Source organism: Schistocerca piceifrons, chromosome 2, assembly GCF_021461385.2.
Source record: "Schistocerca piceifrons isolate TAMUIC-IGC-003096 chromosome 2, iqSchPice1.1, whole genome shotgun sequence".
NCBI lineage: Eukaryota > Metazoa > Arthropoda > Insecta > Orthoptera > Acrididae > Schistocerca > Schistocerca piceifrons.
This window is the reverse complement of record NC_060139.1, coordinates 932,013,099-932,030,588: the sequence shown is the minus strand read 5'-3', so window position 1 is coordinate 932,030,588 and position 17,490 is coordinate 932,013,099. Positions and strand designations below refer to the sequence as shown.

General features: G+C 43.4%; 1 protein-coding gene across 1 annotated transcript in view; it reads left to right on the top strand.

Moving 5' to 3' along the window:
- The window catches only part of LOC124776249 (UDP-glucosyltransferase 2-like), a 33,415-nt gene extending 16,508 nt beyond the window's left edge, over positions 1-16,907 (top strand). The window contains exons 5-7 of the mRNA XM_047251116.1: positions 3,457-3,679; positions 9,523-9,742; positions 14,547-16,907. Of these exons, the coding sequence (XP_047107072.1) occupies positions 3,457-3,679; positions 9,523-9,742; positions 14,547-14,826 (723 nt within the window). The 3' untranslated portion in view covers positions 14,827-16,907. The remainder of the gene's footprint in view (positions 1-3,456; positions 3,680-9,522; positions 9,743-14,546) is intronic.
- Positions 16,908-17,490: the final 583 nt, after the last annotated feature.

Below are 17,490 nucleotides of genomic sequence, written 5' to 3'. Positions count from 1 at the left end.
GCCCCTCCACTCCACCCGCCGGATTTGAGAAAACAGCACTCAAAACTGACAGGCTCGTTAGGTAACTGAAAGCAGGGTATCTTTCATCATCTGATATAGGTTCCTCAATCGCATATTTTCATAGAAATCTAGGAAATATATTTTTTGACTGCCACATACGCTGAGGTGACAAAAGTCATAGGAAAGCGATATGCAGATGCACGGATGGCGGTAATATAGCGTACAAAAGGTATTAAAGAACAATGCTTTGACAAACACCGAGCGAGGTGGCGCAGTGGTTAGACACTAGACTCGCATTCGGGAGGACGACGGTTCAGTCCCGCGTCCAGTCATCCTGATTTCGGTTTTTCGTGATTTCCCTAGATCGCTCCAGGCAAATGCCGGGATGGTTCCTTTGAAAGGGCACGGCCGACTTCCTTCCCCATCCTTCCCTAATCCGATGAGACCGATGACCTCGCTGTCTGGTCTCCTTCCCCAAACAACCCAACCCAACCCCCTTTGACAAACCAGTCATTTGTGCTCAGGTTATTCGTGTAAAAACTAATTCCGATGTGGCTGTTGAATTAACAGACTATGAACACGGAATGATGGTTGGATCTAGAGGCATGGGTCATTCCATATGGAAATTCAGTATTCCGAGATCCACAGTTTCAAGAGTGTGCCGAGAATAGCAAGTTTCATGCATTACCTCTCACCAAGAACAACGCGATGGCTGACTGCCTTCACTTAACGACCGAGAGCAGCAAAGTCTGCGTAGCGTTGTCAGAGCTAACAGACGAGCGACGCTAGGTGAAATAACCGCAGAAATCAATGTGGGTCTTACGAAGAATGTATCTGTTAGGTCAGTGCGCCGAAACTTGGCGTTAACGGGCTACGGTAGCAGCCGACCGACTCGAGTGTCTTTTCTAACAGCGCGACATCGGTTGCAGTGGCTTTCCAGGGCTCGTGATCATATCGGTTGGTCTCTAGACAACTGGAAAACCATGACCTGGTCAGATGATTCCCGATTTCAGTTGGTAAGAGCTGATGGTAGGGCTCGAGTGTGGCCCAGACCCCATGAAGCCGTTGACAAAGTTTCTCAACAAGGCACTGTGCAAGCTGGTGGTGACTACAAAATGGTGTGGGCTGTGCTTACATGGAATGAACTGGGCCCTCTGGTCCAACTGAACCGATCAATAACTACTTGGATATCATCTGCAGGCCAATCATTTTTGTAACAGTGCGCCATGTCACCAGGCCACAATTGTTCGCGATTGGTTTGAAGACCATTCTCAACAATTCGAGCGAATCAATTTGGCCACCCAGATAACCGGACATGAAACCTGTTGAACATTTATGGGACATAATCGAGAGGTCAGCTCGTACACAAAATCCTGCATCGGCAGACGTATGCAATTATGAGACAGCTATAAACGCAGCGTGGCACAGTATTTCTGCATGGGACTTCCCACAATTTGTTGAATCCATGCCACGACGAGTATCTGCATTACCCCAGGCAAGAGGAGTTCTAATACGATATTAGGTAGTGTCCTATGATTTTTGTCACCTCACTGTATGCACCCATACCGCAACGAAAGGCCCGTGGCTTACCAACCATGCATTTGGCTGAGGAGCACAGAATTTTTGCTCAATTGCCGAGAGCGTTCATTTTTTTTACTTGCATTTTTTTGTTCGAAATTATTAGGAATAGGAGGATTAATAAGGTAAGTAAGGCAATAAGAAATAGTAACAAGGTAATAAAACATTTTCTCACAGGACTCTGACTAATAAAGAATTAAAAATTAAATGCCTTTCGCTTTACAACGACTGTTTCACACACTCTCTTTGTTTCTTTCGAACACCAGCACGGGTAGCATTTGTCAGACCAACATTCGAAGCAAATATATTCGCGACAACAACAACATCTAATTAATGCAATCTTCGCACTGTTAAACCGTTACTTTCGAAGAACGGCGGCAAACAGACTTGGTTTAGATTTTAAAATATCTGTTTCAGGGAATTAATTTTGATGCATACCACACATACGATAACATTGTCTGAAAAGTCGGTGCTGAAAGTTCATTATGAATTATGCTGTGAATCAGTATTGCATCCGTGCTGTTGTACGATTCCCGCTTGGTTTACAGAAGCAGATTACGAGTTTGAAGCTTCGAAATAATGTGTTTAAACTGGCGATGAAAGTAAAAACCACACGGGTGGCACACATGTGTGTAGTTTGGTGGTATTACTTCCCCCGTGCAAATCGGCTGACCCTCGCTATTTACAAAGATGCTGTCATACATGACAATATTAGTTTGTTCACCTCAGGAATCCAATATTGTTATCAGCGACGTATGATTTTAAAAGGTTCTCAAGGTATGTTTTGTAAATTTATTTTGTCAATTTACCAGATCTGGAGAAAGTGACGCCAACATTTTTTAATGAGTCGGTTAAACGATTGATCTCTTATATACACAGAGAACCAAATTAACCATATGTGGATTACAAGCACAGGAGAACTTCAAGCAATAATTTTCTAGGCGCTGTGATGGAATACTGCGCTGTGTACGAAGCGTTGTTTTACATATACTACCGCCGGCCGAAGTGGCCGTGCGGTTAAAGGCGCTGCAGTCTGGAACCACTACGGTCGCAGGTTCGAATCCTGCGTCGGGCATGGATGTTTGTGATGTCCTTAGGTTAGTTAGGTTTAACTAGTTCTAAGTTCTAGGGGACTAATGACCTCAGCAGTTGAGTCCCATAGTGCTCAGAGCCATTTGAACCATTTTTACATATACTACCAAGTGCGATAAGGTTTGTTTTTCACCCTCATGCGATAAATTGTGTCGAATGCTCGTCTTCGAAGCACTCTTATTCGGAACCGTTTCATATAAATGACGTTTAAAATTTTAATTCTTTACTTATCAAATTGTTTGAGAAATTTATTTGACTATCTTATTATTTCCTAATGATTTAGTTACCTTATTAATCCTCCTATACCTACCAGTTTCTAAACGGAAAAAATAAAAAAAAACTTGTGGAATGAAACTAGCAGGGAATACAGGTTTTCGGCTCCAATAGGCAGACGCCTTGTTCGCTACGCCAGCGGAGCTTTCGTAAAATAGCTCTTAACTTTGGTTACATAAGTGGCAGTCAGAAACGTTTCTTTCCTCGATTGATAGGAAAAAATGAGTTTGCGGATCCCATATCTAATAATGGAAAGTGCTCAGTTCTGAATTATCCATCCACGTTGTCAATACTGATTAGACTGCGCGTCGCGAATTTTAGCGGTGATTTTCTCGAAAGTGGGGGAGGGGGAAAAGCATGTTGAGCCAAAATACCTCAGTGTTTCATTTTAGGCTGTGCACAAACGACCTTAAAAATGTGTCTGAGGCCTTCCCCTTATTGGTCTGGTGACAGTTGCATAATATAGCGTATATGCGCCCCAGAGTAATTTGTATGTAATTGTACTGTCCTCAGGACATCAAGAAGTTCCTGGACGAGGCGGAAGACGGAGTGATCTACTTCAGCCTGGGCTCCAACGTGCGCAGCAACGCGATGCCAGACTGGAAGCGACAGGCGTTCATCGAAACATTCCGGGAGCTGCCCCAGAGGGTCCTCTGGAAGTGGGAGAACGACTCCCTGCCTGGCCAGCCAGACAACCTCATGGTCAGCAAGTGGCTGCCGCAGCAGGACATCCTAGGCACGTAGCTTTACTCGCTGATTCTACTTCTGTTACTGCACTACCCAGACTTTTTAACTTATATACACATCAAAAAAAGTTCTGCATCACCCTTTATTTCTAAGTTCATGGCACAGAAAATAAAAACTGGGTTGGAGGCATGCATATAAATTCATAGCAATGTTTCCAGATCACACACACACACACACACACACACACACACACACACACACTATCAGTATACAGGGTGTTACAAAAAGGTACGGCCAGACTTTCAGGAAACATTCCTCACACACAAATAAAGAAAATATGTTATGTGGACATGTGTCCGGAAACGCTTAATTTCCATGTTAGAGCTCATTTTAGTTTCGTAAGTGTGTACTGTACTTCCTCGAATCACCGCCATGATTTCATACGGGATACTCTACCTGTGCTGCTAGAACATGTGCCTTTACAAGTACGACACAACATGTGGTTCATGCACGATGGAGCTCCTGCACATTTCAGTCGAAGTGTTCGTACGCTTCTCAACAACAGATTCGGTGACCGATGGATTGGTAGAGGCGGACCAATTCCATGGCCTCCACGCTCTCCTGACCTCAACCCTCTTGACTTTCATTTATGGGGGCATTTGAAAGCTCTTGTCTACGAAACCCCGGTACCAAATGTAGAGGCTCTTCGTGCTCGTATTGTGGACGGCTGTGATACAATACGCCATTCTCCAGGGCTGCATCAGCGCATCAGGGATTCCATGCGACAGAGGGTGGATGCATGTATCTTCGTTAACGGAGGACATTTCGAACATTTCCTGTAACAAAGTGTTTGAAGTCACGCTGGTACGTTCTGTCGCTGTGTGTTTCCATTCCATGATTAATGTGATTTGAAGAGAAGTAATAAAATGAGCTCTAAAATAGAAAGTAAACGTTTCCGGACACGTGTCCACATAACATATTTTCTTTCTTTGTGTGTGAGGAATATTTCCTGAAAGTTTGGCCGTACCTTTTTGTAACACCCTGTATATAAAGGTAAGATCGACGTGGTTTGTTTTATAGTTCCCCTTAAAACGTCAGTACGTGGTGGAACGTCCCCTTGGTCGTACGCAGGTTTGAATCCGTTTTGGTATACCATCCATGGGATCATCAAGCCAGCCGTGGTCCAAATTGGCTTTCTGTTTAATAGCGACTATGCGTTAAGTCGTGCACAGTACGTGGTCGTAGTGGACTTCCAAAACTAGTTCGTTTCAACCGATCCTACACATGTTCGATAGGGTCCCTGTCCGGGGAATAGGCAGGCCACTCCATCCTAAGGTCGCCATCCTAAGGAAGATCCCAGTGGAGGTGTTCTGCTATTCCCTTTTTCCAACCCATTATTTAATGTCAAGTGTGTATCTGTGTCGCTTGGGAGACTGAAGTGAGTGCTTTTACACTGTAAGTGTCGGGTTTGTACAGCTGTGGATGACGGCAAGGGAGAGGGTGAAAGGCGGTCCCAGAACGCAGGTCTACTCCTCCGAAACAGCACCTAGGGGGAAGCGGGGTTTGGCGCCCCCATACGACGCAATGATCACCATCAGCAGTGTTACATGCCCTCATTTCATGAGACATCACAGAGAGACTTGGAATTCAATGCAGGACATTGTCCCAAAGACTAGTGATCAGAAGCTTTATGTCACCACATTTCCGACCCTTGCCAGCCAAATACAGACTGTGAAAGTTTTCTACCCCCGTCCTCAGATGATTTTAAAACAGTGTCTTCAAAGGTAGGGTCCATAACATCAACAGTAAACGAAGACCTGGCTATGGAATCCATAACGCGAAGTCCCATGTGCGGTCTGCTCTCACAGACTGTTAGCAGGGTGGAACCACAGTGCTTCGGAAAGAACAACCAGACAACACTGTAATCTTCTATCCCCTCTCTGGGCATTAGCAACATGGTTCAAATGGCTCTGAGCACCATGGGACTTAACATCTGTGGTCATCAGTCCCCTAGAACATAGACCTACTTAACCTAAGGACATCACACACATCCATGCCCGAGGAAGGATTTGAACCTGCGACCGTAGCGGTCGCGCGGATCCAGACTGTAGCGCCTAGAACCGCTCGGCCACCCCGTCCGGCGGGCATTTGCAACAAAGTAACAATGAACGTTAGGGGTCTGTGAGACTGCACTGGGACGTTAAGGGTTAAGTAGTCTTTTTTATTGATCTGAAGATGACTCGTCAATGAGTTGAAACTAGTAATCAATAAAGAAGTTGCGATCAGGTTTTCACTAAACATTTGTCACAACTTGTTTCATTAGCGTCTCCTTTCGTAAAATTTTGCATTTAGTCGGTTAGATTAGTTCCGTTTCGTAAAAATGTCAATTTCTAACCGTAGTAGTAAGCAGCTATCGTTTCGCTTTTACCCGGTTTGAATACGGCTCCCTTTTGCTCCCTTTTCTGTATACTCTCTATTCTGAGACCACTTCGTCATTCCTCCTGCTCTTATAGTTGAGTTGCGACACTGAACTGAAGTGGCTGTGCAGTTTTGACAGTGTGCTGAAGATCAGGAAGGTGCGTTGTGGCAAAACAGCGTCACTGTAGAAGAAACGTGGGTGTACTGTTGTAACCAAGAAATGAACAAAGTAACACTAAATGGGTCCACTATGAACAACCAGCCCAGAAAAAAAGCACATTTACAGGAAGTCAGAGTGTGCATCCACTGCAGCATATACAGACAGGTCTTGAACCAACTGATAAAAGGATCAGATTCCAGAGAAGACGTAAGAACTTGTCGGGCGATGGAAGCTTCGTCGGGATAGTGCGAGGCCTCTCCTTGCCGAAACCAGGAAAAGGTATTTCCGTGATACCACATCCACCTTACAATACAGAACTGACACCGTGCGACATCCTTCCCTACGCCGCTACTAAAAGGGTCTTAACGGTCGTTGTTTTGATTATGGAATCCTGGCAGTGAAAACTTTAGAGACACGTTCGAAGTGCATAACAAAAATCAGCCTGCACCAAGTCTTCCACGAGTCGCAATATAGGTGGGACACCTGCATCACATTCGGTGGGGAGTATACTAAGGATAAGAAAAGTTGTTGTTGTTGTGGTCTTCAGTCCTGAGACTGGTTTGATGCAGATCTCCATGCTATTCTATCCGGTGCTAGCTCCTTCATCTCCCAGTACCTACTGCAACCTACATCCTTCTGAATCTGCTTAGTGTATTCATCTCTTGGTCTCCCTCTACGATTTTTACCCTCCACACTGCCCTCCAATGCTAAATTTGTGATCCCTTGATGCCTCAGGACATGTCCTACCAACCGATCCCTTCTTCTAGTCAAGTTGTGCCACAAACTTCTCTTCTCCCCAGTCCTATTCAATACCTCCTCATTAGTTACGTGATCTACCCACCTAATCTTCAACGTTCTTCTGTAGCACCACATTTCAAAAGCTTCTATTCTCTTCTTGTCCAAACTATTTATTGTCCATGTTTCACCTCCATACATGGCTACACTCCATACAAATACTTTAAGAAACGACTTCCTGACACATCTATACTCGATGTTAACAAATTTCTCTTCTTCAGAAACGCTTTCCTTGCCATTGCCAGTCTACATTTTATATCCTCTCTACTTAGACCATCATCAGTTATTTTGCTCCCCAAATAGCAAAACTCCTTTACTACTTTAAGTGTCTCATTTCCTGATCTAATTCCCTCAGCATCACCCGACTTGATTTGACTACATTCCATTATCCTCGTTTTGCTTTTGTTGATGTTCATCTTATGTCCTCCTTTCAAGACACTGTCCATTCCGTTCAACTGCTCTTCCAAGTCCTTTGCTGTCTCTGACAGAATTACAATGTTATCGGCGAACCTCAAAGTTTTTATTTCTTGTCCCTGGATTTTAATACCTACTCCAAATTTTTCTTTTGTTTCCTTTACTGCTTGATATGAATTTAAAAACTTTTGAAACTTAGTTTCTAGGAAATGAGTGCCACTCATTATTGAACATCCCTCATAGTATTTATGCACTGAGCGTACAAATTTCACACCTATGTACCAAGCTATCTGTCGTTACCAATGAGAGCAGTCTATACCATAGCCAAATTAACTTCCTGCCTAATGGTGACGACCGTTCTGCACCGTATTGTACTGCGGAAAGGGAGGGACAGCTGTGCGGACAGTCAGAACAAATTAAAATTGCATAACTGTCAGAAACCTCAGTAATCGATACTGTTCTCAGTCTTGGCGAATGAATGAAAATGTGTAAGAAAATACGCCGAAGATACGTAGTTAAAAAAATGGCTCATTCTTTTTAGTGTTTCGTCTATTGCTGAACTCTGGTGGCTGTTGACAAAATTGCACAAATAACGGTTGAAAAGTGAACAGACCGCAACTGAGGTTGCAAACGAACAAGTAATTCGAGCATTCGGCGCGTCGCCTATTAAAGTGGCTACACATGTAACTGTACACTTGACAAGATCGCATGATCAAGTGTTGTTAACGCAGTATATATAAACTGGCTATCGAAATAAATACATTAATAGCGATCTTGGCTTCTTGAAACTTTTTCTGGGTTTATTAGAGTGGTTAATTATTGAAACTTCCTGGAAGGTTAAAACTGTGTGCCAGACCTAGACTCAAACTCGGGACATTCGCCTTTCGCAGGCAAGTGTTCTACCATCTCAGCTACCCAAGCACGATTCTCGACTCGCCATGACAGCTTCAATTCCGCCAGCATCTCGTCTCCTACCTTTCAAACTTCACCGAAGCTCTCCTGCAACCTTGCAGAACTAGCACTTTTGGAAAAAAGGATATTGCGGTGACATGGGGCACAGTTTTAACCTGCGAGGAAGTTTCACATCAGTGGACACTCCACAGCAGAGTGAAAATTTCATTCTGGAAACATCCCCCAGGCTGTGGCTAAGCCATGTCTCCGCAATATCCTTTCTTCCAGGAGTGCTAGTTCTAAAAGTTGCAGGAGAGCTTCCGTGATGTTTGGAAAGTAGGAGACGAGGTACTGGTGGAATTGAAGCTGTGAGGACGAGTCGTGAGCAATGCTTCGCTAGCTCAGGTGGTAGAACACTTGCCCGCGAAAGGCGACGGTCCCGAGTTTGAGTCTCGATCCGGCATACAGTTTTAATCTGCCAGGAAGTTTCATATCGCCGCACACTCTGCTTCAGAGTGAAAATTTCATTCTGGTTAGTTATTACTAAATGAAGCATAGTTCTCACAAGCGTACGGTCAAGCACGATGGTTTACCATTGTGCGTAATGTTCGTCACATACTAAAAATATAAAGTGTATTCCATGTATATCTGAATTTGTTTTTCTCATATCTTGTAATTTTGCAATTACTGGTACTATAAAGTGTTCATTACTTAGACACATATGTTAAAATTCCACGAAGATACTGGAAAAGGTTAAAGGAATAAACAAAACAGAAAAAGGACCACGAAAAAGTAGCAACCCACCAAGATAAAGTGCCTAAGAATCGTCTTTGGTTGCAGCGAAATTCAAATTTTTCTTCGTCTCCAGGAGTGTTAACATCAACATAAAATAACTGTATAATCCTGCTCCCGTTTTAAACGACCTATATATCGAATAGTAGGATGGTACATTCGTCAGTATTTGTCAACGAACTGACGGCTTTCGATATTATCAAATTAAGCAGTGGAATAATTTCGGGATATACTATGACACTGTTTGGACATTGTGATACAATCACCAGCAACACGAGAAAAACTAATCAAACAGTTAAAAATCAGCGCAGCTTACACCCATTTCCAGGGGAACAATGCCAGAGTCTTCTGTGATCAAATACAAACGAGATGAATTTGAAGCAATATGTTTTGGTAACGTTTTTGTTGTTTTGTTATTCCAGCCCATCCAAACGTGCGGCTTTTCATCATGCAAGGCGGCCTGCAAAGTCTCAACGAAGCCACGTACCACGCCGTGCCGCTGCTCGTCATCCCGTTCTTCTCCGACCAGGCGCACAACGCTGCCAAGATACAGCAAGCGGGGATAGGCGTACGGCTGGAGTACAGTGACGTCACCAAGGACACCTTGCTGAGAGACATACGAACTGCCCTGCAAGATCCCAAGTAAGCCATAATTTACGTGATTTTGCTGCATTATCTTGACAACCGACAATCCGTCTTCAGGCCACAAGTGGCCCATCGGGACCATCCGACCGCCGTGTCTTCCTCATTAGGGATGCAGATAGGAGGGGCGTGTGGTCCACACCGCTCTCCCGGTCGTTATGATAGTTTTCTTTGACCGGAGCCGCTACTATTTGGTCGTGTAGCTCCTCAATTGGCATTATGAGGCTGAGTGCATCCCGAAAACTGACAACAGCACATAGCGGCCTGGGTGGTCACCCATCCAAGTGCCGGCCACGCCCAAAGGCGCTTAACTTCGGTGATCTCTCAGGGACCGGTGTATCCACTGCGGCAAGGCCGTTGCATCTTAACCAACCCGCTATAATTGAGCGTTTCAGCTACTAAGATACACACTGAGGTGACAAAAGACACGGGATATCACCTAACATTCTGCCGGACCTCCTTTACCCGGTGTAGTAACTCGACGTGTTATTGACTGAACAAGTTGTTGCGGGTACCGTGAACAAATACTGAGCCATATTTCCGCTGCAGCCATCTGTGATTGCGAAAGTGTTGCTGGTGCAGGATTTTGTGCACGAACTGACTATCGATAATGTCCCATAAATGTTCGACTGGTTTCATGTCGGGTGATCTGGGTGGCCAAATCATTTGCTTGAACTGAGCACAATGGTCTTCAAATCAGTTACGAACGATTGTGGTCCGGTGACTGGCATACTGTCATTAAAAAATTAGATCGTGCTTTTTGCCTCCAAGTAGCTGAACACAGCCATTTCCAGCCAATGATCGCTTCAGATGGACCAGAGGACCCAGCCCATTCCACGCAAACACAGCCTACACCATTTTGGAGCCACCACCAGCTTGCACATTGCCTTTTTGACAACTTGGGTCCGTGGTTTCGTGGGGTATGCGCCATACCCGAACCCTACCATCAGCTCTTACCAATTGAGATTGGGACCCGTCTGACCAGATCACGATTTTCCAGTCGTCTAGCACCCAATCATATCGCCACGAGCCCAGGAGAGGAGCTGCTGGCGATGTAGTGTTGTTAGCAAAGGTGCTCGAGTCGGTCGTCTGCTGCCAAAAGCCATATTTCACCGCACTGACCTAAAGGATACACTACTCGTATGTGCCACATTGATTTCTGCGGTTATTTCACGAAGTGGTTATTGTCTGTTAGCCGCGACAACTCTACGCAAACGCCGCTGCGCTCGGTCGATACGTGAAGGTCGTCGGCCACTGCGTTGTCCTTGTTGAGAGGTAATGCATTAAATCTCATATTGTCGGCACACCCTTGACACTATGGATCGCGGAATATTGAATTCCCTAACAAGGGCGATGTACTTGAGGACAATATTATGGAAATGGAAGAGGATGTAGATGAAGATGAAATGGGAGATAAGATACTGCGTGAAGAGTTTGACAGAGCACTGAAAGACCTGAGTCGAAACAGGCCCCGGGAGTAGACAACATTCCATTAGAACTACTGATGGCCTTGGGAGAGCCAGTCATGACAAAACTCTACCATCTGGTGAGCAAGATGTATGAGACAGGCGAAATACCCACAGACTTCAAGAAGAATATAATAATTCCAATACCAAAGAAAGCAGGTGTTGACAGATGTGAAAATTACCGAACTATCAGTTTAATAACTCACGACTGCAAAATACTAATGCGAATTCTTTATAGACGAATGGAAAAACTGGTAGAAGCGGACCTCGGGGAAGACCAGTTTGGATTCCGTAGAAATGTTGGAACACGTGAGGCAACACTAACCTTACGACTTATCTTAGAAGAAAGATTAAGAAAAGGCAAACCTACGTTTCTAGCATTTGTAGACTTAGAGAAAGCTTTTGACAACGTTAACTGGAATACTCTCTTTCAAATTCTGAAGGTGGCAGGGGTAAAATACAGGGAGCGAAAGGCTATTTACAATTTGTACAGAAACCAGATGGCAGTTATAAGAGTCGAGGGGCATGAAAGGGAAGCAGTGGTTGGGAAAGGAGTGAGACAGGGTTGTAGCCTCTCCCCGATGTTATTCAATCTGTATATTGAGCAAGCAGTAAAGGAAACAAAAGAAAAATTCGGAGTAGGTATTAAAATTCATGGAGAAGAAGTAAAAACTTTGAGGTTCGCCGATGACATTGTAATTCTGTCAGAGACAGCAAAGGACTTGGAAGAGCAGTTGAACGGAATGGACAGTGTCTTGAAAGGAGGATAGAAGATGAACATCAACAAAAGCAAAACGAGGATAATGGAATGTAGTCAAAATAAATCGGGTGATGCTGAGGGGATTAGATTAGGAAATGAGGCACTTAAAGTAGTAAAGGAGTTTTGCTATTTAGGGAATAAAATACTTGATGATGGTCGAAGTAGAGAGGATATAAAATGTAGACTGGCAATGGCAAGGAAATCGTTTCTGAAGAAGAGAAATTTGTTAACATCGAGTATAGATTTAAGTGTCAGGAAGTCGTTTCTGAAAGTATTTGTATGGAGTGTAGCCATGTATGGAAGTGAAACATGGACGATAACCAGTTTGGACAAGAAGAGAATAGAAGCTTTCGAAATGTGGTGCTACAGAAGAATGCTGAAGATAAAGTGGGTAGATCACGTAACTAATGAGGAGGTATTGAATAGGATTGGGGAGAAGAGAAGTTTGTGGCACAACTTGACTAGAAGAAGGGATCGGTTGGTAGGACATGTTTTGAGGCATCAAGGGATCACAAATTTAGCATTGGAGGGCAGCGTGGAGGGTAAAATTCGTAGATGGAGACCAAGAGATCAATACACTAAGCAGATTCAGAAGGATGTAGGTTGCAGTAGGTACTGGGAGATGAAGAAGCTTGCACAGGATAGAGTAGCATGGAGAGCTGCATCAAACCAGTCTCAGGACTGAAGACCACAACAACAACAACAACAACTCCCAAAACGTAATGTCCCACGCTTCCAGCTCCAACTATCGTTCCGCATACAACGTCTGTTAATTCCCGTCGTGTGCCATAATAACGTCAGAAACTACTACGAGGGGTGAGGATATGAGGATAGGTGGTGATAGTTGGGAGTGTGTGTCAACCGAGGAGAGTAGCGAGAAACGCAGCTACCTAATAAGCAGGCAATCCCAGGCTCGGGTTCCAGTCGGCACACAGTTTCACTCATCGTGCTGATTCTGCATGAAGTCCTGATGCAGCTGATGTCATTAGTTCCTTCTGTATCCTTTCCATCCTCCCCTTTCGCCTTCATTTACATACACTACTGGCCATTAAAATTGCTACACCACGAAGATGACGTGCTACATACGCAAAATTTAACCAACAGGAAGAAGATGCTGTGAGACGCAAATGATTAGCTGGTGACGGAGGCGACACCTACAACGTGCCGACATGAGGAAAGTTTCCAACCGATTTCTCATACACAAACAGCAGTTGACCGGCATTGCCTGGTGAAACGTTGTTCTGATGCCTAGTGTAAGGAGGAGAAATGCGTACTATCACGTTTCCGACTTCGATAAAGGTCGGATTGTAGACTGTCGCGATTGCGGTTTATCGTATCGCGACATTGCTGCTCGCGTCGGTCGAGATACAATGACTGTTGGCAGAATATGGAACCGGTGGGTTCAGGAGGGTAATACGGAACGCCGTGCTGCATCCCAACAGCTTCGTATCACTAGCAGTCGAGATGACAGGCATCTTATTCGCATGGCTGTAACGGATCGTGCAGCCACGTCTCGATCCCTGAATCAACAGATGGGGACGTTTGCAAGACAACAACCATCTGCACGAACAGTTCGACGACGTTTGCAGCAGCATGGACCATCAACTCGGAGACCATGGCTGCGGTTACCGTTGACGCTGCATCACAGACAGGAGCGCCTGCGATGGTGTACTCAACGACGAAGCTGGGTGCACGAATGGCAAAACGTCATTTTTTCGGATGAATCCAGGTTCTGTTTACAGCATCATGATGGTCGCCTCCGTGTTTGGCGACATCGCGGTGAACGCACATTGGAAGCGTGTATTCGTCATCGCCATACTGGCGTATCACCCGGCGTGATGGTATGGGGTGCCATTGGTTACACGTCTTTCACCTCTTGCTCGCAATGACGGAACTTTGAACAATGGACGTTACATTTCAGATATGTTACGACCCGTGGCTCTACCCTTCATTCGATCCCTGCGAAATCCTACATTTCAGCAGGATAATGCACGACCGCATGTTGCAGGACCTGTACGGGCCTTTCTGGATACAGAAAATGTTCGACTGCTGCCCTGGCCAGCACATTCTCCAGATCTCTCATCAATTGAAACCGTCTGGTCGATGGTGGCCGAGCAAGTGGCTCGTCACAATACGCCATTCACCACTCTTGATGGACTGTGGTATCGTGTTGAAGCTGCATGGGCAGTTGTACTTGTACACGCCATCCAAGCTCTGTTTGACTCAATGCCCAGGCGTATGAAGGCCGTAATTACGGCCAGAGGTGATTGTTCTGGGTACTGATTTCTCAGGATCTATGCACCCAAATTGCGTGAAAATGTAATCACATGTCAGTTGTAGTATAATATATTTGTCCAATGAATACCCGTTTATCATTTGCATTTCTTCTTGGTGTAGCAATTTTAATGGGCAGTAGTGTAATTTGTGTCACACCTATAGATTTTGCATAAACTTAATGCAATATGATAGAATATTTGATATTTTGTGTGATTAGCTGGACTTTTGTCTTGCTCAGTCTCTACCTTTCCTCAAGTAACAGTACGCTAAAATGTATGACTTTGTGCTTTTGTTTCTATAGGTACAAGGACAACATGAGGACTTTGTCATCAATATTCCGCGAGCACAAGGCGGACTCTGTAGAGCGCGCGGTGTGGTGGCTGGAGTACGTGATACGTCACAAGGGGGCCCCGCACTTGCGCAGTGCCGCCATCGATCTGCACTGGTGGCAGCGGCTACTGCTGGACGTCATCGCTTTCGTCCTTCTGGTGACCGCCATTGGAGCCTACCTGCTGTACCTGTTTACTCGGCGACTTGTTCAGTTCCTCTCCGAATTTAGAGTGAAATTCAAAACCGAGTAGATCTGCTGATGCACAGCTACTGAAAAGCGTATCTGTGATATACATCCAAGCTCGCTAAGACTTTTCTACACGTCAGACCTTCACGAGACATTTTCAGCAAAGAATAACGGGAAATTGTCGTCATCACAATTATGTTGACGCGTTGGGGCACCTGGTAGGCTTTATTTTAAAATTACACCTGTTTTTGGAACATCACACACTGCATATGTCTGAAGGAGTTTAGTGTACAGCTTATTTTGGTAAACATATTCTATTCCACTGTAGCGTCGAAGTTCATTCTGGAATTTTGGTACATATTCTTGATTGATTCTCATTGATCTCTAATGACCTCGATATCGACGAGACATTAAACCCTAACCTACCTTCCTTCCTTCGTTCCTTTCTCGTCACATGTTTGAACTATTTATTCTGATATTCATTACTAACCATGTGTTGCAGTGGTAAGACACTAGACTATATTTTGGAGGATGGTGGGTTTTAGTGATTTCCCTAAATCCTTTAAGGCAATAGTTCCCTGAAGAGGCATGGCCAGTTTCCTTTCCCAGTCTTCCCGTTTTTGAGCGTATACTCTGTCTCTAAAGGAGTCATCGTCAGTGGATATTATACCCTAACCTTACCGTAACATTACAGCATGAATCTCTGGTTCTTTTCCAAAAAAATTAGTTCTTGTGTCATCTCTCTCGAAGGAGCTCTTAACAGGATTTTATTTCTGCTTGTTCTGTAATTAAACTGTGCATTTTAGCCGCCTTGTCTCTCCCATGTGTGTCAGAGCTGGTATAGACATTGTTTTGTAGAATTTAATTTGTGTTTCTCCAACGCAGTACGTCAGCAGCATGCTACATACTAAATCAAAACGCGGTTCTCCTCAAATAAATTATTTCCTTCTACTTACAGTCTTCTGGAGAACGTTGCTGAATCTAAGTAGTTACCTCTGATTATCATTCTCAGACCATTTTGTCAACGAATAAAGAGAATAATAATGGAGAGAGAGTGGAGTCTGATGTAGCGTGGTTGTTGATTTTTATCGTTTTGTTAACCTCAACAGTATTATTGTCTACTGAAATGGGATCTAATTCTACATATGTTTTGTACCTTGTGTGATATAGCACGAAAAACTTTTGTCAGAAAGTGTTTCACACTGTTTCTATTTTAAAACACTACTGATCGCTTTTGTGTAATCAGAAAAAGCAATGTGCATTTTGAAATCATAATGCCAGCACTTCTAGATTATTTGTTGCTTACTAAATACATAATAAAATTATGAGCAACCTTTGTAGAATCCGTTTAAGCCTTCGTCCAAGGTGACATCTGCACTTTTTATGATTCCAGTATTTTTATACAACTCTTACAATCAATTTATTCCTCTTCTTAACAAATGGCACGAATTTGACTGAAATCAATTTTTTGAGGATTTTTTTGATTCCAGAACATTCAAAAGATGTAACAGCAATACACAATTTAGCATGTCGTCCGGTCCAAATTTTCAATTTTTTTGAGAGTGTCTCATACTTCTTCATATAAATCAACTGTGTCTTTCTCCTCTTTACTTCAGTGTTACAATCTGTCGTATGCGTATTCCTGTCTACCATGTAGACTATGTTATATGTTACTTATAAATGATCTAAGTTTTACCGATGAGTATGACGGAATACTTTTCGCCTCGTTTCTTTTCTGTTTGTAATTTATTTCATTTTAAAACGTTCTCTTGTAGAAGATTGTTGTAAACGTCTGTTTCCCTTCAGTGCCTTATTAATCTCTTGATTCCACCCTCCTGGTGCCCACTGTTTTTAGTCATTGGAAATTTGCCAGTGTTTCATATGTTAATGTGCAAATATTCTTCTGTAAGTTTGATAGAAGATACTCTTTATTACCGTAGACCATAAGTGCTGTATCAAAATCTGACTGATATCTCTTACAAACAGATTTTTATGTGATTTTTTTATAAAGTGGTATTTGGTGTGAAACAATTATGGCAGTGAATTAATGGCAAAAATAATTTACAGATGTAACATTAACAAATATTACATCAATATGACAGTTTTGTATATGACAACGAGGATTAAATACATCTGTATTTATTATTTGGGCTTAAATACAATATTTCTCACAAACTGTTGTTTTGTTCCTGTGTTCTGCATGATCATCTGGGTCATATAATTTTTTGCTAAGCATGAGTTTCGTTTGGGGTGATGTGTCTGAGGTCTAGTAGTCAGGGGAAGGCAGGATTTGGTTACAATTGTGGGCAGGGCCGCAATCAGTTACTATTGGTTGCCCTTTATAGTTATACACATTTATTTTAAACCAGTAATTCCAGACTCAACAATAAATAAAAAAACCACTCGTTATTAATGAAGGAATGAACAACTGTGTAAAATAATAGTGTTTTCAGTGCGTAACAATCACAATAAAATACAGATACAACAGATAATGTTTTAAAAACAAGCCACTGTTATCACGGCTGAATGCCTTATACGCCAAGAATGGCAATAAATTAAGAATGTTTAAGAACTCGCTGCAATTTACAACTTACAAATATCAAAATATTACAGGTCGGTAGCCACAAACACAGCAGAAGGTATCAAACGCCAGACATGGCAGTAAATAAGATTTTAAGGCTTACTGCTAAAAATACCAATACCAAATTAGAATTTAAGGCAAGTAACC